The sequence below is a fragment of the Oryx dammah genome, unplaced genomic scaffold (assembly GCF_014754425.2).
Source record: "Oryx dammah isolate SB20612 unplaced genomic scaffold, SCBI_Odam_1.1 HiC_scaffold_9, whole genome shotgun sequence".
NCBI classification, from domain to species: domain Eukaryota; kingdom Metazoa; phylum Chordata; class Mammalia; order Artiodactyla; family Bovidae; genus Oryx; species Oryx dammah.
In genome coordinates this window covers 1,599,868-1,619,166 of record NW_024070193.1, presented here as the reverse complement: position 1 = coordinate 1,619,166, position 19,299 = coordinate 1,599,868, and the positions used below count along the sequence as shown (strand labels likewise).

At 61.2% G+C, this 19,299-nt stretch overlaps 1 protein-coding gene across 1 annotated transcript; it reads right to left on the bottom strand.

Annotated features, from left to right (window-relative positions):
- Positions 1-78: 78 nt before the first annotated feature.
- RAB43 (RAB43, member RAS oncogene family) lies at positions 79-19,293 on the bottom strand. The gene is made up of 3 exons (XM_040246659.1): positions 19,020-19,293; positions 5,366-5,549; positions 79-2,767 (listed from the first exon to the last, which is right to left on the bottom strand). Exons 1-3 carry the CDS (start codon positions 19,215-19,217, stop codon positions 2,517-2,519), a joined length of 633 nt encoding a protein of 210 aa, XP_040102593.1. The 5' UTR covers positions 19,218-19,293; the 3' UTR covers positions 79-2,516.
- Between the last annotated feature and the right edge of the window lie 6 nt (positions 19,294-19,299).

Below are 19,299 nucleotides of genomic sequence, written 5' to 3'. Positions count from 1 at the left end.
CCGCTGGGGGACTCTGGGTGCGTGGCTGCTGGGGCCATCTCCAAGCTTCAAGCAAGAGAACCAGTCTGGGCGCGGATGGCACGTAGAGAAACGTTTACTGGTTTAGGAATGTGTACACTCTGGCTCTGCTAAGTCTCCATAAAGGCAACTTGTTCCCATGTTTTAAAAAATAGATTTGCTATAAAGATTCATATATTCATAAATAGGCAATGAGAAGAATTTCCAAATGCAACAGCATCCTGGCCTCAGGCCCTCCCCGCCCCCGGGCAGGCTCAGGGGTCCCTGAGGCCCCAGCCCTGCCGCCTTTCCCGGTGAAGCGACTGAATTCAATATGAAGTAGGAGCTTCCTCCAGCTCCAAGCCAGCTGGGGCCTGTGTCCTTGGGGTCAATCCCGCCCTGCTTCTGGGACAGGGACCCACCGCTCTGGCTTGGGGGTCCCTGGCCCGCCCGCCCTCCTCCTGTGAAATATAAACCCCACTGTCCCCTGGTCCTCCTTGAGCCCAGACCGCTGACCGCCTCCTCCGCGGGGGTGGCTGGCAGCTGGGACGCTTGCCGGCCCTCTGGCCCACTTCCTCTCCTGCAGCCCCTGGGGGTGGGGGTGGGACCCCACCTGCTCCCGATCTTGGGTAATTTATAAACAAAGGAAGAGATTGCACAGTTGGGAAGAGGCGGGCTGTGTCGTCTCACAGACGTCCCCATTAACTCTCACCGAGTCCAGGGTTGTCTGATAGAGGCCCAGGGCCCAAAGGTGGTGAGGGCCCCGCCTGGCAGGCACCCCCGAGCTGGCCCCCAGCGGCACACCCAGGCCGCGCCCAGAGCACTGGCATGGGCGTTTGAGACTGAGGACCTGGAACCTCGCAGGAGCTCGTTCTCACTGTGGGCTGTGAATGACATGGACTGGAAGGGAGGGTGGGGGAGCGGGGAGGGCAGGGGCTGCTCCCGGGGCGGAGCCGTGTGGCGTGGGCACCGAGGGTGGACCACGTCCCAGTGCGCCGGGCGCCAGAAGGTGCTGGGTGGGGGACGGACCTTTCACAGCCCCCCCGACATCAGCGGGGGTGTCCGCCTGCAGCGTGGAAGCTCAGGCCTAAGAGCTCAGGGAGGAGTCCAGGGGAGGGGGTGGGGCCGCTCTGGGCGGAGGGGCAGCAGGGACATGGCCGTGAGGCGGGGAGCCCAAGGTGACCCTGAGTTCCAGGCTGCAGCGGGCATGGCCCGCAGTGGCAGAGGAGCCCCCGGAGCCGGACAGCTGGCCCCTGGATGGTCCCTGCAGCCCAGGCCCCCTTCCTCCCTGAGGCCTGTGAGGCAGCCCTGGGCCCGGGCTCAGTGCCTGTGCTCCCTGGAACTGGGGTGCCCCGCCTGCCCCCGGAGTGGAGCAGCCTCCCTCTGCAGGGCAGACCTGGGCCTGGACCGAACACCCGGGTCTGCCCGAACATTGGGCCTGAGCAGAGGGGTCCTGGGGTTGGAGGACCTCTGCCCTTGGCCCGAGGGGCCCATCTGAGACCTCAGCGCAGGCGCTTTCTCTTGTGCAGGCCGAGGGGCCAGGCCCCCTCCCATCAGCAGGACAGAGGAGGGAAGCGGGCAGCCTTCTCGCTCCCAGTTCCCAGCTCACCCGGCTGACAGTGGGCTGACCCCCTAGGGCAGACCCGTGCCCAGCAGCTCCCGGCCCGACCGGGCCAGTATCCTTTCCTCCGGGACCAGAGCCGGCAGCCTGACTGCAGACAGGACACCTTGGCAGGTGGGAGAGGGGAGGGGCTGCATGGGGAGGGGCTGGGGTTGCCAGGGGAGACCACTCGCCCCCCCAGCCCAGGGGACAGTGCTCCTTCCAAGGGCCCCAGGGACCCGGGTCCCTGCCGTAGCTCTGACCTCAGCCCCAGCTGAAGGCCACAAGGGAGGTGGGCCCAGACCCTCGATGGCCAGGCCTGCGCCCTTCGTCTAAGCTAGACTGGCAGGGCCGGGGGGCACTGGTGCTCTGACCGTGGCAGCAAGCATCTCTGCACGGAGGGTGAGACGGGGTGGCCTCCGCTAGTCCCTGAAACATCCGTTCCCCCATCTCACGTCCGCTCCCCCCAACCTGCTGAGAACCAGGGCTAAAGGAGTCACTGCTTTGGCAACCTGAGTGGAGAAGCTCTGGCCCCCAGGCCAGGGCCGAGTTCTGTGGGTGACGGCCCCCGCTGGTCCCGGGGGAAATGGGAGAGGCAGGGCCTGCTGAGAAGCCGGCCAGGGCTGGGTGAGGTCTGGCAGTGACAGAAGGAAGGGGGCCGCTGGCTGCACAGGAGGCCCTGGGGGGCCCTGGGGCCCCAGCCGGGCACCTGGAAAGCCACAGCCCGCAGCAGCCTCGGGGGTGAGACGGGCCAAACCAGGAAACGCAGAGCTGGGGGGATGCTCCCAGGCTCCCACCAGGGCCACAGCCCCGGCCCAGGCCACCAGGCCCCTCCTGCCGCTTCCCTCGCGGAGGCTGGTGCTGCCACTGCACGACCAGGCCTCTGGACAGTGACCCGGCCTCCCCCGCGGGCGCCCCGTCAGCAGCCGCAGCCCCAGCTCTCCGCGACGTCCTTGCTGTCCAGCTGGATGTGGTCGGCGCCCTTCTCGCTGAGCCGCGGGCCGCCGTGCCGCACGACCAGCTCGGTGGCCACCCTCACGAAGGCTTCCTCCACGTTGCTCGAGTCCTTGGCCGACGTCTCGATGGCACACAGGATGTCGTAGTGCTCCGCCAGGCCCTGCGCCTCGGCCAGAGGCACCTCCCGCAGCTCCCCAAGGTCCGACTTGTTCCCTGCGGGCAAGCGGGGGCAGCGGTGAGGCAGGCGAGCCTGGGACTCTGTGTCGATTTTAATTCCCTCACCCCATCCTTGGGGCTTCCCTAACGGCTCAGACGGTGAAGAGTATGCCTGCGATGCGAGACCCGGGTTTGATTCCTGGGCTGGGAAGATCCCCTGGACAAGGGAAAGGGTACCCACTCCAGTATTCTTGCCTGGAGAATCCCACGGACAGAGGGGCCTGGTGGGCTACGGTCCCTGGGCTCGCAAAGAATTGGACCCCACTGAAGTGACTATCACTTTCACTACCCCCTCGTCTAATCTCTTCTTTCTCTGTGCCAGAGGCTTGTATACTTTACTGAATTTTTTCTACAAAATAGAAGCAGCAGAGTTGGGCAAAAACAATGCGGGTCCTTAGAGCTGGAGACAGCTGCGGGGAGGGACACCAGCTTCCAGCTGCCTGCTGTGTGACCCTGGGGTGACTCACTCCGTCTCGGAGGCTCGGCCTGCGCACTCGGGACGCCGCCTTCTGCAGAGCAGGGACTGACGGGCATGGGGAGCTGGCCCCGGGCAGGCCCCCCGTCAAGTTTGCCGTTGTTATTTAGTCGCTCAGTCCAACTCTGCTGAGCCCAGGGACTGTAGCCCGCCAGGCTCCTCTGTCCACGGGATTCTCCAGCAAGAACACTGGAGTGGGCTGCCATGCCCTCCTCCAGGGGATCGATCAAACCAGGTCTCCCGCATTGCAGAAGGATTGTTTACTGCTGAGCCACCGGGGCGTGAAGTTAAAGAAACCTGGTCGTGCTTTTTTTTTTGGTAAAATCTTGTTATTATGTTTTTTATTAACCTTCTCCTATTTTAGAGGGGGATTTTTTAATCCTCTGTAAGATCATGGGTTTTGATGATTTTGTGCTTCTGGTAAGAACAGTGCAGACCACAGCTGCTCTGAGAGCATGCCTCAGCTTCTCCTCTGAGGTCTAAGGGGATTCGTTATATTTTAGGTAATCTGGTCAGCTGCTCCTTGGCCCAGTTTATGCAAGACTTTTTTTTATACATCCTGGAGAAGGAAATGGCAAGCCACTCCAGTATCCTTGCTTGGAAAATCCCATGGACAGAGGAGCCTCAGGGGCTCCAGTCCATGGGATTGCAAGAGTCGGACATGACTTGGCGACTAAAGCGAGCGACTGCCTTTCATAATGTGGTCACAGGGACAACAACAAAGAGGCGCCGTAAAGACCTGGGGGTCCCTGGCGGGCCAGCGGCTAGGGCCCAGTGCTTCCACTGCCGGGGCCAGGGTTCAGTTCCAGGTTGGGGAACCAGATCCTCCAAGCTGAGCGGTATGGCCGAAAAACACACACAGAGACGCCGTGAAGAAAAGCCCGGCAACTCGTCTGATAACTGTACACGGTGCAGCAGCCCGTGTCCGCAGAGGGTGCTTACTTGGCTCCTGATTTCAACAAAGGGAAAATAAAAGCATATGTGGTACCCATGACCTGACCCCAGATCGGCTAGCTCACTGTGTTGGGAGAGGTCAGTATTTTCCAGACGCGAAAACAGCACGGCCATCGCGCGTTTTACAGCACGTGCGGCTTCGGTGGCCCTGTGCACAACACCCGGAAATGACGTGGCTGAGCTGGGGTCTGCCCAGAGGACCGCTGGGGCAGGGGCAGGGGCAGGGGCCTGAGGCGACTGCGCACGGGACCTGCAGCTGGGCCTGCGGTGGCTGCTGACCTGCGCTCGTCGCGCTACTCCGTTCTCGAGCTTGTGTGAGACGCTCTGCGGGGAAGGTTTTGTTCTAAGTCCTGGATGAAAGGGGGGCGTCCAGGCAGGTGGGAGGGCCCCCTTCCTGCCGGGGGGTGAGGAACAGTCTGGCCCAGAGCACCCACACTCCAGCCTAGGCCCCTCTGTACAAGCCCGCTGAGAGGAACCAGCCTGAGGCCTGCGACAAGGGCCCCAGGGACACACGTCTGGGCCACAGCTTCCTGAGCCCGGGTCTGGAAGTTGACGCAGGAGGAAAAGGCAGAAGGTAGTCAGAGTGGTTCTCAGGTGGACTCGCCATAGCACCTGGAGCCTGCCAGAAACCCACCCCCACGCCCCCCCCCAGCCCCCCCGGGGGGGGGGGGGGGGGGGGTCCGACTTCAGAGAGGCCTGGAGGTGGACAGACGCCCACCCAGACCTCCCAATCAGACGCTCAGGAGGTGGGGTGGGGGGTCCGACTTCAGAGAGCCCTGGAGGTGGACAGACGTGTGAGAAGCCTCTCTGCAGCGGAGGGCAGAGCGAGCCTCTGAATCACAACCAGCCTCCTTCACGTGCTCAGGGGCTGCGTGGACTGGGGAGAAATCACTTCTCATTTCTGAGCCTCCTGACGCAGGAGGAGCAGGCAGGGTTCTGAGCAGACGCGTGACGAAGAGGGCACCAGCCGCGGCCATGGCGTGGCCACGTGGTGACTGCCTCCAGGCGCCTCCCTGGTTCCCGCTTCGGTGCAGCCTTGCGGGTGGTTAGCAGGAACCTCATCTTCTAGGTCACGTTCAGGCCCTGGCTCTGTGCCTGCCTGGCCAAGCTCCGCCCGCCCTTCGCTTACAGAGGAGACAGACAGACAGACAGACAGCCAGCCTCACCGATGAGCAGCTGCACGATGTTGGCGCCCGCGTACTTGCGCACGTCCTCGATCCAGTGTGGCACCGACAGGAAGGAGCTCCTCTTGGTGATGTCGTACGCCAGGATGGCCCCGTTGGCGCTGCGGTAGTAGCTCTGCGTGATGGTGCGGAAGCGCTCCTGGCCAGCCGTGTCCCAGATCTGCAGCTGGAGAAATGGGGGCCCCGTGAACCTGCGGGTTCAGGGGACCAGGAGGCCGGGCCCCCAGACCCACCCCCAAAGCACTGCTTCTGCAGGGTGGACCGCGGGCAGGTGCCCAACAGGACGGGCCAGGAGGTGAACAGGGCAGAGAGGGCGCCTGGCCTCTTGGAAGGCAGCTCAGCGGCCGGAGCACGATGGGGCGGACCAAGGAGAGGCAGCAGCCCCACCCCCGCCTCCAGAGTCCCGGGGGGCAGAAGGGCAGGCTCCATGCTGAGGCAGGACGCGCGCGGGACCCACGTGACACCCTCTCTGCCCTGGACACTGGCCCGCTGCAGGGCCTCGTCCAGCGCCTCCCCCAACGTGGGGAGGCCCCCAGCCCTGGGGCTCTCTGCTTGGCCTCAGCGGGCCCGGGGACGATACCAACACTGGGACAGGGGGCTGGGGGAGGCAATGGGCAGAGTCTGCTCCGGGGGCCTCGGTCATCAGCTGACTCAGCCTGTTAACCCCAATCCCAACTCCAGCCGCAACCCCGACCCCAAGCGCAATGCCCCTCCCGTGCAGGTCGTCGCTGCCCCAGCGCCCCTCAGCACTGCAGGGCAGGGGCCCACGTGGCAAGATCATCTCTGGCTCCCAGTAGGAGCAGTGGGCTGGTAGGAGGGACCCCAGGGCGGAGTCTTCCGTCTGCACAGACCACAGGCCCCGGGGCCCTGAGAAGGACAGTGGCTCTGGCCCAGCCCGAGCTGCAGGCCACCCACTCTCCTCCGCGGGCATGGGTACTCTGGGGCCTCTCTGTCGGGTTCTGAAGGAGTGTCCCGGGTGGGGACAGGCCCGGAGGCCTCGCACAGTCCTGTGGGCAGGGCCCCTAGCCTAGGCGCTGTGCACGTGACCACCTCTTCCCGGCCCCACAAGAGTTGTCTGACAGCTGACGCCCTCTGGGCCGCGACTCGCCAAACCAGAGCCCCTGTCGGAGACTTCCCGTGTGCTCCGCAGGGTGAGGGTCTCCAGGAAGCAGGCCCCGGGCACCGCTCAGGCAGGGGTGATGCAAAAGGCGGGAACCTCAGCACCACGCCCGCCCAGGATCCAGATGACCAGGGACTCCCCTCCACACCCCAGAGGGGAGTGCAGATCACAAAGAGGCCAAGCAGACCCGGGAAGAAGCACCCTGGACAGAACAGGAACCTGGCAGAGAGTCTCACGGTCGGAGAAACCATCGTCAGCGTCCTCGTTAGAGAAGACCCGCGGAACGGTAGGGGAGCACCTTCATTTTCAGTAGATGGAGCGTTTGGAAAGGAAAAAAACATCTTGAAAGTTAAAAATATAAATGGAAAATGTGACGTAAGGGCTGAAGACAAACCTGAAGAACTCCTTCCAAGTAAAGGCCAAACGAAAAACGGAAAGAGATGGAAGAGAGAGAAGAGGAATCGCGGAGGCAGCCTAGCTGGTCCCCCGTCAAGACAGTAAGAGGTTTGGGGAAAAAGAAGAACAGTACGTTCAAAAAAAAGCTTCAAGAAAACTCCTCGGAACTGATTGAAAGGGCCCACCGAGCAGGCTCAACGGAGGAAGACGGACCCACACAGACTCTTGGCTGCGGGAACTCCGCGACAAGGCGGCAGAAGAAAGGGCCCTCACACTTACAGGGAAGAAAAAGAAAGAAAGGGAAACGGGTCTCGCGGTTTCGCACAAGAGCCACACCCCATTAGATATTCAATCAAGCGATGCCCAGAATTACGAAGCGAGATGACCACCAGCCCAGAATTCTCCCCTAATCCCTATGAGTTAAGTGCGATGGTTTAACGAAGCCGTTTTCAGACACAGAGGTATCAGAAAATTTACCTGCCACCCTTTCTCAGAAAGCTGCTGAAATCAACCAGAATGAAGAAAACGGGGACCCAGGAAACGGAGGACTGAACACAAAGGAAGCGAGGTGGCGGGCCCCCAGCGCGGGGGGAGCTCCCCAGAGCCTCCAACGCGGGCAGAGCCACTAGCGGCGGACGAAAGCCCACTCCCTGACACCCAGCGGACGGGGAAAACACAGAGGCGGCCGTTCTGGGACGCAAACGGCAAGCAGCGCGAGACCACCCCCCTGAAAGGAGCGACGCTCGCGGAGCCCACCCTGAGCACCAGGGAGCCTTCGCCGGGGCTCTCCTGGCGACTGGACTGGCCGCAGGACAGGGGCGAGCGTCTGAGCAGGGCACGGCGGTCCCGCTGAGCCCAGGAGGCAGAGAGCAGAGCCCTGAGCAGCTGATGTGACAGGGATGAAGAGCGAAGCAGGGGGTGGGAGAGCCCAGAAGCCGGTGTCGGGGGGGAGGGGCGTCCCTGGGGGTTCCCGGCCTGCGGGCCCCGTGCATCGGCTGAGACTCGAACCAGACAGCTGCTCCTCCGGGGATGGGAATAGACTGGACGTGGAGGCTGAGCTGTGCTGGGGGCCCTTCATGGGGAGGAGGCACCTGAGCCCCTCAGAGTGACCGAGGCATGAGGCCAAGATGTCAGGATGCCTGCGGCTATGTGAGGGCCATAGTGAGAAGCTGGCCTCCTGACACCTGCCCAACAAAGCCCAAAGCTAAGTTCGCTGTTTGGAGGCCAAATTCCACCAAGGTAAGAGGCTAGAGAAATACCATCGGGCTTGCACCTGTCTGCCCTAACAAAAGACGAAGGCCAGACACACGTTCAAGGTGATCAGCCAGTCGCTGGGTTGACTACAAGGACCAGAATCCGTGCTCTTCAAAAGAAGATAACACAACCCAGAGTCAAACAAGGTAAAAACCGGTATTTCTAATATACAGTAGGAAAAAATTACTAAACATGAAAAAGTAAATAATAGGGAAGATTGGACTCCCTAAAGAGAAGCGAGGTCAATGTAAATTGAGGCCAAAATGGACCCAATATTGGACTGGGGACACAAAGAACTAAAGCTATTATTTTCAGTGTAATCTGAGAATTAAAGGAAAATATCACTCTGAGCGGGCAAACAGGGAATTTCAGTAGAGAAATGAAATATTTTACAAAACATTTGTAAAAATGTATTTTAAAAGGGTCAAAATTCTAGAAGTTAAAAGTACAGTAACTGAAGTGGAAAATTCATCTACTGAGCGTAACAGCAGGATGGAGAGAAAAGAGAACCAGTGGGCTTGAAGAAATTATCAGTAGAGACTATTTACTCTGAAGAACAAAGCGAAAAAAAATGGAAGAAAAATGAATGGGTACATGCTGGACCCTAAGATAGGCCCCAATAAACCTCCAAAGACGGCATTCTCATAGAATACTCCTCGAACCACAATCCAAAACAGAAATCAACAACACGCTGGGACAGACTTCTTTCAGAAGATGGAGCTGAGAGGAAGCAAGACAGTGAGGAGAAAATTACACAGTATGTTGGACAGGTGAGGAGAGGCGAGTCACGCCAACGAGGGGAGAGTCTGGAGCTGAAACAAGACAATCGGGGCTGCCAGGGAAAGCTAGGGACCCCGGGAAACAGAAAATAACCATGGCATAGTCCACAGGCCACACGGCCCAGCCCTGAACAGCTCTGACTAATCACAGCATGCGCACTCAGCCGCTCCAGCGAGCACTCAGCGCACACCTGCTCGGAGCTCCAGGCACCACAGGAAACACTCACAGATTCCTGTGGTCAAGCTTACCGTCTCGTGCAGGAGACAGATGCTAAGACAGTGAGTAATAAGGGTGTATATTAGCTTACATAGAAATACAGAATGTAAACAGAAGAGTTACTATAAAATGAGCAACGAAATAATCAGTATGCTAGACAGTGATGAGAGGGAAGGAAGCAGGGGAAGCGGTCACGAAATACGGTAAGCAAAGGCATTTTAGGTAGGAAGCCCTCAGTGAGATAGCTGTCGAGTCAAGACCTGAAGAAAGCTAGCTAGCTGGGTGGATGCCTGGGAGACATGCATTTCAGGGCGAGAGCGGTAAGTGCAAAGGCCCTGAGGCAGGGGCACAACTGGTGTAAGAAGCGAGAACATCAGTGTGTCTGGAGCAGAGTGAAAGGGAGGGAAAAACGGGGCATGACCGAGAAGCGTGAAGGGGGCTGGAGTGTGAGGAGTCCTGCCTTTCCTGGGAGTCGAGGGGACACCAGGGGCTTTGAAGGCAATCAGATCTGCTTTTTATCAAGATCACTCCGATTACTGCATGGAGAGGAGAGCACGGATATGGGACGTCCCCGGCGGTCCAGTGGTTAGGAATTCCGTGCTTTCACTGCCAACGGTCCAGGTTCGATCCCTGGTTGGGCAGCCAAGGTCCCACAAGCAGCTGTGCAGCTCACACACAAAGAGGGAGAGAGAGGACAGAAACGGGGGGACAGCTGGGAGGTCACGGCCGTAATTCGGGTAGCGGTGGAGGTAGGGGGACGTGGGCAATTGGGGTACACTGTGAGAAGACAACGGAAAGGAAGTTAACGCTGATCTAATCAGCGCTGCCACACGCCTCTACTGGGAGGACCAAAGTGTGTGTGTGAGAGATGGGGGCAAGGGCTGTGCTGAGAGCTAAAGCCTCGGGTCCCAAAGCAGGAAGTCGACGGAAGACGCCTGTGCGTGGGGGAGGAGGGGCAGCAACAGAAGCGAGAGGGAGACGAGCCGGAAGTGCTCAGGAGGCCTCTGCGTGAGAAGCCTTGTGGAAGCATCACATACCCATGCAGCTGACGACAATCACAAACCAGTGAACAACCAACACAACCAGCCACAGGTTACGGCATATGGGTCAGCCCACTCGCGAAGTCTGGGCAGGGCCGGAGGAGGTATTTTTGGAAAGTAGGTCCTTCCCGCGGTGGTGATCTTGCCATCCTAGTTCTCCGCATCAGAGCCGGGGGAGAAGAGCCAGGTCAGGACGCAGCAGGGCCAGCCACGCCCTCTCCAGCTTGGACTCTCAGGCTTTGGCATCAGAAAAGGGGCCATGAGGCTCTGCCATGGGATGGCAGAGGTGGCCCGATCCATCCCAGGCCCCAGCACCCTTGGCGCTCTGGGAGCTGGGAGCAGCCAGGCCTGGAGCGCCCCGCCCTCCAGACAGCCATGGACAGCTCCTCCAGCAGGCCAGGCCCCGGGGGGCTGTGAGAAGGGTCCCGAGTTGGAGCCACTTGAGCACCGCGCGGCCTGAAACCCGAAGAGACGTGCCGCCTGGATGCGGGGCGGGGGGACTTGCGAGGTCGTGGGCAGAGACCCCCAGCCCCACGGCTCGGAGGACAAGAGCGGCTCTGGGGTGCAGCAGCCGGCCAGGGGAGGCACCTCAGCCTCACGCTGCGTCCAGGCCCGTCCTCCCGTCTGCCTGCCTCCCCACACAGCCCTCCGCAAGGCCCAGCACGAAGGCACTCCCGGGTGCGGGGTCCCCTCTGCCTTGGGAGCTCCTGCCCCTTCACGGGGCTCACCTGCCAGGCAGACACCAGGCTCCCTGCAGACGATGGCCTGACCTGCCCGGCACCGGGTCCGCTCCCCACGCGGCGCCACCGGGGAGCCAGCGGAACCCGGCCAAGGTCCTGCCGGCCATCCACCCCTAAGGGCACCCCTGGGCCTCCACATCGTCCGCGGGCCATGCCCACCTGGCGTGTCTGTCCCCCACTGGCCCTACAGTTCCGCAGCCTACGCCCACGTCCAGATCCCCACCCGAGTCGCTCCTCCCCAGACCCTCGCCCCCCCCCCCCCCGCCCCGCGCCCCCTCCTCAGCAACTCCACGGCCCGGCCTGACACAGGCACGCAGCCCTCCCCCACGGTCTCCATCCCTCCCGCACGTGGGTCTCCTGGGGGCAGGTGCTGTGTCTGCCTGGCTTTCTGTGTGTGCCCAGCACCGAGCTCAGCACCTGCATGCAGAAGGCGCTGGATAAACACAGTGTGTTGGCTGGAGGGCACCTTCCCACCCGTCGAGCCTCGCGCCCCTCCAGCAGCCCGGCGCGGAGCTGCGGCCTGGACTCAGCAAAGCTCCCTGTCGGGCCATTTGCATCCTCATGGAGAGTTTCACTACTCAGAGTGCAGAGCCGGAGCTAAGCTACCGAGAAACACCTGCTGAGTTGAAACCACCACCCAAGCACCCCGTGCCCACCTGCCGGGCATCCTCCACCTGCGCTCTCTGGACGGACGGACCAGCACCTCGGGCTGCGAGCCACACTGAGGCCCCCTCCTCACCTCCCCAGCCAGGCTCCGTCGTCTCCCAGCTGACTCTGGGGGCTTCTCTGGGTTGCGGATACCCAACCCAGTGTGAAGGCCAGAGGCGTCTCCGAGGCGCAGAGGGTCAGAGTGAGGCCAGGTCAGGACGGAAGCGGGCCCCAGGTCAGGGAGCTGCCCACTCCAGGTCACCAGGCGCCAGCTGGGCGAGGCTCACACAGGCAGGTGGGGAATTCATGGGAAAGGACAGCCGCCAGGTGAGGGACCAGCCTATTTTCCCTTCGAAGGGCCACCTCTCAAGGACTCCCAGTTCCCACTGTCCCTCTGGGTCCCCACACCCGTGATGAGAATTATCATTGTCATATTTCCTTCTCCAGGAGAGACTGCATTCACCTTGACCTTTGGTGAACTCCTACTGAACCTTCTGGGTCACCTGGTCAGCGGAGCTCCCCCGACACACGGGCCTGGGCCCCACGCCGAGCGGACCTGCCTTCTCTGTGGTCCTCAGCCCTCTGCTCTGGACTATAACAGCACACAACGCGGAGGATGCCCACTGCCCCAAACCTGGGTGCCCTTGGGGGCCAGGCAGGGACCACGAGATGCAGTAAGATGGCCGAAAAGGATACCCTGCCCAACGCACCTTCAATTAGAAAACGAGTCAGCACATCGCCACTGTGCAGGCCAAACGAAATGGGCCTCACGGCAGGCAAATGGGCACAGAGCTGTGTGCATGGGCTCCTGTTTGCCAGTCTGCCCCTCGCTGTCGAGAACGGGCTCTGGAGAGGACGGACCCGTCTCATCCCTCTAACCCGGCACAGAGCTGGCGTCCGGCCAGGAAGGAAGCCCTCTGCGGGCAGGTCCTGTGGTCAGGCCGGCAGGCCAGGCGCTGCCCTCCAGGGAGGCTTCCCACGAGATGCAGCAGGAAGTCAGTTCCACTTATGAGGTTACAGAAACCTCAGAGGGAAAACCAGCTGTGCCGGAGCCCGTGCCCAGCCCCGTCCCTCCCGGTGGGCACACAGAGGCCTCTATCCCAGCAGGCTTCCCCCGCAGGATGAGGCGGGCGGGACGAGGCAGTTCCTTGCTTCTTCATAGCAGAAGCGGACCTTGGAAAAATTAGTTCTCAAGCCAAAACTCTGGAACCTGGTCAGATGGACCCAAACTCGAGTCCCCACGCTGCTGGCCGTGGTATCTTTGGACGCGGGGGGCCTGAGCCGGGGGTGGTCTGCAGGCCCCTCCCAGCGGCCGCTGTCACTTCTACCTCGGTCCCTGAGGGAGAACTCGGCCCAGGTTCAAAAACAGGCCTCAGCCCAGAGGCCGGTGCACGGCCAGCAGCACACGGCCTCGAGGAAGATGGGGGACTTCCCGGGTGGCCCAGTGGCTGGGACTCCACGACCTCACTGCAGGCGGCCCGGGTTCCATCCCTGGTCAGGGAACTAGGTCCACGGGCCACACTAAGAGCTCACACGCCGCAACTAAGTCCTGGCACGGCCAGATAAAGAAAAAGGAACCCCTCAGTGATCGTGGTCCAGCCTTCCTCACACAGGGGCCCAGGGAACTGACTTGGGGACCAGAACTGACCTGCCCACCATCTGCCGGAGGCCGCCTCTGCAGGCCTCGGGGATGAACCTTGTCCCCCACACATGGCAACTGCCTGCACATTCTCGTGAAGGCCCAGCCTGCTGAGAGCCAGGACTCTGCTTTCACAGTCAGGCCTCTTCTGGACCAAAGGCCTCCTGACAGCACAGGAGGCTCCGCTCCAGCGGCTCCTGACCCTCCAGGGTCATGAAACCCACCCCGTGACCCAACATCGGGAGACGCGGACACGGTTTCCCCGGGAGACCACTTCGGGAGGGACGGACACATCTAAGTTCCGGTTGCTGCCTTTTGCACAAGCTGTGTGCAGAGTCACACACCTGGTCCGCGGCTACTCAGGCCTCTGCCCAGGGCAGCAGAGGCCAGCGAGGCCAGGCAGGGAGGGGACAAGTCTGTGACGCAGAGATGGGCCTGGCTCACTGCCCCTGACTCCCAGCGCTGGCTCGGCTCTGCTGCTGTGCGCTCAACACGAAGGCATCTCACAGGCCGTTCTAGAAGGCAGGTGCGTCCTTCTGTCCACGCTGGCCATAGGCACCCCTTCTCCCAACTCATCTGAATTCGTCAGGATTGGTTTAACGAGCGGAAGGCGTCAGGAGGTCGACGTGACACCGCCGATCAAAATCTAAGAAACCGTGAAACGCAAGTGACGCGCGTCGACCTAGAGGTTACATTGCTCCCAAACCGTTCTGTGCGCGACTGTGCGCGAGCGTCTCTGGCAGTAGCACAGGGCGTGCACGCAGCAATGAGGAACAGGCGTCAGGCGAGGTTCTGGTTCAGGCCTGCCCACAAGGCCTTCACCTCCCCATCTGAGAAATGGGGTCTCACAGGGCGGCAAGGACCACGTGGAGCAGAGCACGTGAACAGAGGTGGAAACTGGGAAGATGGGGGACGGAGGGAGGGCTGCCGGGCACGCCACGGCCTCTCACACCCAGAGCCTCCGGAGAGGGCCCTGCGACACCAGCTCTGCAAGGGTCGCACAGGCCGAGGGGAGGAGAGAAGACCCGGACGGGCTGAAACCACGCCAACCTCAGCTCCCACCGCTGATGCTCTGCTGTGCGTCTGGTCCTTCAGCTCTGGGGTGACCGGGGAGCAGGCCAGGCAGCAAAGCCCCCCTTCCTGCGTCTGCCCACCACACCTGCTGCCTCGGGACTGGCAGACTCCTGGGAGGCAAGGCCACTCTGCCGTGAGGATGGCCCTCACAGCACCCGGAACATACTTCCTCCGACCACCAGCAGGGCCCAGAACACTTCTCTTACCCAGTGGTCCTTTTGCTATTTCTGATCAAAATTAGCAAAGTCAGACTAATTTTATCCAAATAGGAAGAGGCACGTGAGCAAGGCCAGACCACCGGCACGAAGGGCTGAGGATGCAAACATCAAACAGAAGCCTGTGCCTTGCACTCCAGCCCCGCCCCTTGCAGAGCAGGACCGCGGCCGGGTTCAAGGTCCTACAGCGTGGGCCCCGGGGCCGAGACTGAGCTGCGTGCCAGACAGCCCTGGCCACCTTGCCTGCGCGGAGACAGCGACCCCGACGGAGAGCCCGACACAGGGGTGCATCCCTCCGGGGTCAACCCACCTGCCCGTCCCCTGTGAGGTGCAGACCGTTTTACGTAACAGGCCTCTGTGTCGTCCCAGATAAGGTGGGAGAGTGGCGCCCAGGCTGCACCCGGGATTTAGAACTGGCCGAGATCTCCTGGGGGACGTGAGGTGGGGGGGGGCCGGGCCGGTTAAGAAATAGTCTTAATAATAATCCCTAGGGAGGAAAATGCTAACAGCAGCAACAATAAAATAATCCCTTATGTTTGGAGTTCCTTGGTTTATCCACAACAGCGCCTTCAGAATAGACAAAAAGACAGGTTAACACTGACTGCCTTATTAAAGCGGGACAGAAATGGAAAAGAGTTTTTAACTGCATGGCCTTTTGTCTATGAACTTCTGATCCATGGGGATAGATTATCCAAAGACATACAAGGGGAATTTTTAACTATTTTGAGTGGGTCCATAGTTGTCCAGCAACCCTAAGAGGTAGAGCGAATCGTCCCGTTTCATGAAGGAGGAAGCCCAGGGCTCCAAGCAGGGAAAGCAACTGGCCAGGGTTGGGAAGAGGCCGAACGGAGCCAGACGAGAGACTCAGACCTCCAGACCCCCAGTCCAGGGGTCTCCTTCAGAGACGCCACTGCTGAGAGGCCCGCGGCCCCCAGAACCCCCTCCAGGTTCAGCCTGCAGGCCAGAGCCTGGTGAACGCACCCACGGCCAGAGCCTCCCCCCAGCAGAGCAGTCCAGGAGCCGGGGGCGCGGCCTTATGTTCTGTTAGCAGACAACACCCCGGAAAGTCCTTGGGGTTTCAACTTCAACCCTCATTCCTGAAAATCTCAGAAATGCCCAAGTCCACGTGCTGTTCTCCAGGCATGGTGGCCACAACTGCCTTCTCACGAGTCATTAACATGCAGAATCTCAGGGTCATCGTTATGGGCTGAGAAGGACTGACGGGCGGTCAAGTGTGCAGCGGGTGCTGGACTTACAGCCAGTGAGATCTGCGTCCAAAGCCTGGTTCTGCCACTGACGTGTGTGTGTCCTGATCACTTCCCTTATCATCCTGGCTTCAGCTTCCTCCCATTAAATAAAAAATAAGGGCCATGCATACGGTGAGCACTGTCCACCTTACACTGAGGCAGGTGAGGGGAGTCACAGGGTGTGGGGTGCGCAAGGCAGATGGATCCACAAACAAGGCAAGGTCAAGTCCTGGTAAGGGCTGTGAACGCACCCTTAAACTTAGCCCCCAAGGGTGGAGGGCCTCCGAGGTCAGGAAAGGCCTCTCTGAAGAGGCGCCCGGGGCAACGGCAACCAAATGATGAAGCAGCTGTTACCCGGAGGTCTGGGGGCAGAATGTGGGCAGGCGGGGCAGCGGGTGCAAAGAGCCTGAGGCAGGCATGTTGGAAGGACCGAAAGGGCTAGTGAGGCCGGACAGTTCACTTGAGGCAGGGAGATGACGTGGGCAAGGCAGACAGAGGCCCAGCCCTCTAGGAAAGGAGTTGGGATGTCATTCTGGTTGCAAGAGGAAGTGACTATTTAAATAAAGGGATTGAATTCCATCTGTGATAGCCCTAACTTTCTATTTCTTGGAAAGCAGAACTCTTCATTCAAATAAGGACAAGTAGAACCTAAATGTCAAACTAGACTCAAGTGCCAGTATGGCTCTACTGGGTGAGAAACGAGCTAAGGCGCTCCGACCCCGCGGCCTCCCCCGCTTCAGCCCACCGCACTCCAGACAGTGTGGCCAGAGAGCCGGAAGAGCGCGGGGTGACCTCCCCCGAGGTTCCTCGAGCACCAACGAAAGCCGCCAGCACAGGTGAGGCGGCCTAGATCACGCCAGATACCTGCTGGAGCCCGGACAGGCCTGGGAGGGTCTTAAAGTAAATGATGCGGACGAGCCTGCTGCAGAAACAGCGATGAAATGGGCTCCAGTCAAAGTCACACTGCTGAAACCAGAGGGAAAAGAGACGGGCGGCTGCCAGGGCCCGGGTCGGGGGAGGATGCTGACAGAAAGGGACTCCCGGGAACACTCCCGGCGGACGGGAGGAGTCGGCCCCTGCACGTGCTGGTGCGGGCACAGGGCTGCCCGCATTTGTCAAGATCACAGACCTGGACACCGGAAGTGAGAGAGGCTGGCTGCGGGTTAGTGGAACTTCGATAAACTTTTTTGATTTTTTTTTTAAGTCACATGGCTGGAAGACACCCCAAAGATATCTTATGGGTGAGGAGAAAGGACCTGCTGAGCCCAAGAGCCCAGAATCCAGGACTCGGAAGACTGGCCCCGCTGCCAACCCCCACCTCCCGGATTCAGGGCACGGTCTCTTCAGTGCTGACGTTCATCTTTCTCTGGCTGCAAAATGTAAATAACTGCCTATTTTTACATTGCCTGTTTTTACAGCAGGCTTTCCCACTCCACGCAACCGGAAGCCGCAGTCGAGTGTAGGGGAAAGCCCCCGATGCGGTGGAGTCAGAAACGCTCGAAGAAAACTTCCTTGTCTGTTCCCTCCCAGCTGTGTGCCTGGCAAGGCCCGGCCTGGCTGAGGTGGGGCTGAGCACCAGGGCTCATCTGTGCAACCAGTGGCACACTGCAGGCTCTACAGAGGGTCGGCCACTGTGACCCTAAGTGGGGCTGCCGTGTCTAAACCGCTTCCCCATCCCAGACCCAGACCCGCTTGCCCCCCCCGGGAAGAACACCCTCGAGGTGACCATCAGGAAAGGGAACCACTGAGCTCTGCCTTGCATTACACAACCCGCTCAGGTACACAGTGCAGCCTGGGCCCTGCACAGGCTGGAACCTCTCCAGGTGAACAGGAACACCCTGCCCCCTCCCTGACCACCATCAGCACCTGGGGCGGTGGGAGGGTGGCGCGCCCAGATCCCTCCCGCCCGTCCCTCAGCTGGCCCCTTCCCCGGGCTGCTGGCGGCGCCTCAGGGCACAACCCATCCCGGACACACTCCACCCAGCCCACAGCTCTTCCCTCCACCTGCTCCATAGGGTGGTCCGGAACAGTGACTCAAAGCTGCCTGCCACACCTTGTTCTTTTTTCCTGTCATAAGGAGACCCAACATACACAAACTCCAAAGACTATAAAAAAAAAAAAAAAGGATCCCTCGGGGTATGGAGTTTCTGCTTTCCCTTTCATCTACTCCAAAGGCGCTGAGGGCTTGTAACTGCTGTTGGCTGACTTCTCCATGGTGAGGCTAGCGGGAGGCGACACCCAGAAATTATCCCTATTTTGCAGAAACAAAGAGCTGAGCTTTCTGGCAAAAGGCAACCGGTAGCAGACCCAGGCAGCCCAGCGAAGCTGGGCACACGGTATGGGGGCTCAATCAGAAAACACGGAGGTAAGGGGGGCACCCCTGCCCAGGGCTCCTGGGAGAGAGGCCAGAGCCGGTGGGAACGCAAAACCACGAAAGAGAGAAAATGATGTCAGTCCGGGGCCGTTCATCGAAGCTACCGAGCAAGAACAATGGTCTCGCAATCCACCACGGAGGGCTGACACCCACGTTAAGAGACTGACGGGCGAATCACAAACGCTAGTTGTCAGACCGTCGCCAGGACGCTTCGGCAGCTACATCCCGCGGTTCTGGAGAGCCACCGCCGGAGCCTGGGGCTCGCCTCCACCTTCCGGGGCCGTTTTCAGCTCCCGTCGGGCGGCAGCTGGGGGAGGGGACCCGGGCGGCCCGGCCGAGTCAACTTCCACCACCCGGTCCACAAAGACACTGCAGGGAGGCGTGGCCAGGCCGGAAATTCTGACAAAAAAGTTTTGGCCCTCCGGTCCCAGAAGCAACTACTTCCTGCTCCCTCCTAGTCGTGCGGGGTCGAAGGGGGGAGGGTGTCCCTTGCGGCCTGGGGTCCCCACCGAGGGCCGGGCTGGGGGCCTCGACCGGGGTGGGGCAGGGACAGGCCGGCCCAACGCCCCCGGGGCCTGCACCCGAGGCTCCGCACCGCCGGGCACCGGAGACTGGAGCAAAGTCCCCGGGGGGGGGGGGGGGTAGCTCGCGGGGCAGGGCCTTCTCTCCGCACCCCCCAAACACGCGCACCCCCGCGCCCCGAGGCCCGCGATCTGCGCACGGAGGCCGGCCCCGACGCCAAGGCCCAGGCCTGCTCGGACGGGAGGAAGGGCAGGGGCCCAGCCGCCGCGGAGCGGTCAGGCGCTCGCTGCGGCCCCCGCCCCCGCAGGGGAGACCCTCCAGGGCGGGGCCCGACCCCTAGAGCCCTGGGGGGCCCGGGCCCGGCCTCCCACCTTGACCCGCTGGCCCTGGATCTCCAGCGTCTTCATGGTGAAGTCCACGCCGATGGTGCTGCCCTGGCGCTCCGAGAAGGCGCCGGTCTTGAAGCGCTGCACCACGCACGTCTTGCCCACGCTCGCGTCGCCCACCAGCACCAGCTTGAACAGGAAGTCGTACTGCTCGTCCGGGTCCCCGGGGCCCGGCCCCGCCATGGCGCGGGAGCCCAAAGGCCGGCGATCCGGACGCTGGGGCGGCCTGGGCTCGCGGAAGCCGCGGGCCGCCTGGCGACGTGGA

Bases quoted from the DNA above. Each gene is read 5' to 3' on its own strand.
- RAB43 (XM_040246659.1), bottom strand. From the start codon at position 19,217: ATGGCGGGGCCGGGCCCCGGGGACCCGGACGAGCAGTACGACTTCCTG. The intron at 5,550-19,019 runs GTGGGAGGCCGG...CCATTTCTCCAG, and splicing joins TCCAGGGCCAGCGGGTCAAG to CTGCAGATCTGGGACACGGC. The intron at 2,768-5,365 runs GTGAGGCTGGCT...GCTTGCCCGCAG, and splicing joins CATCGTGCAGCTGCTCATCG to GGAACAAGTCGGACCTTGGG.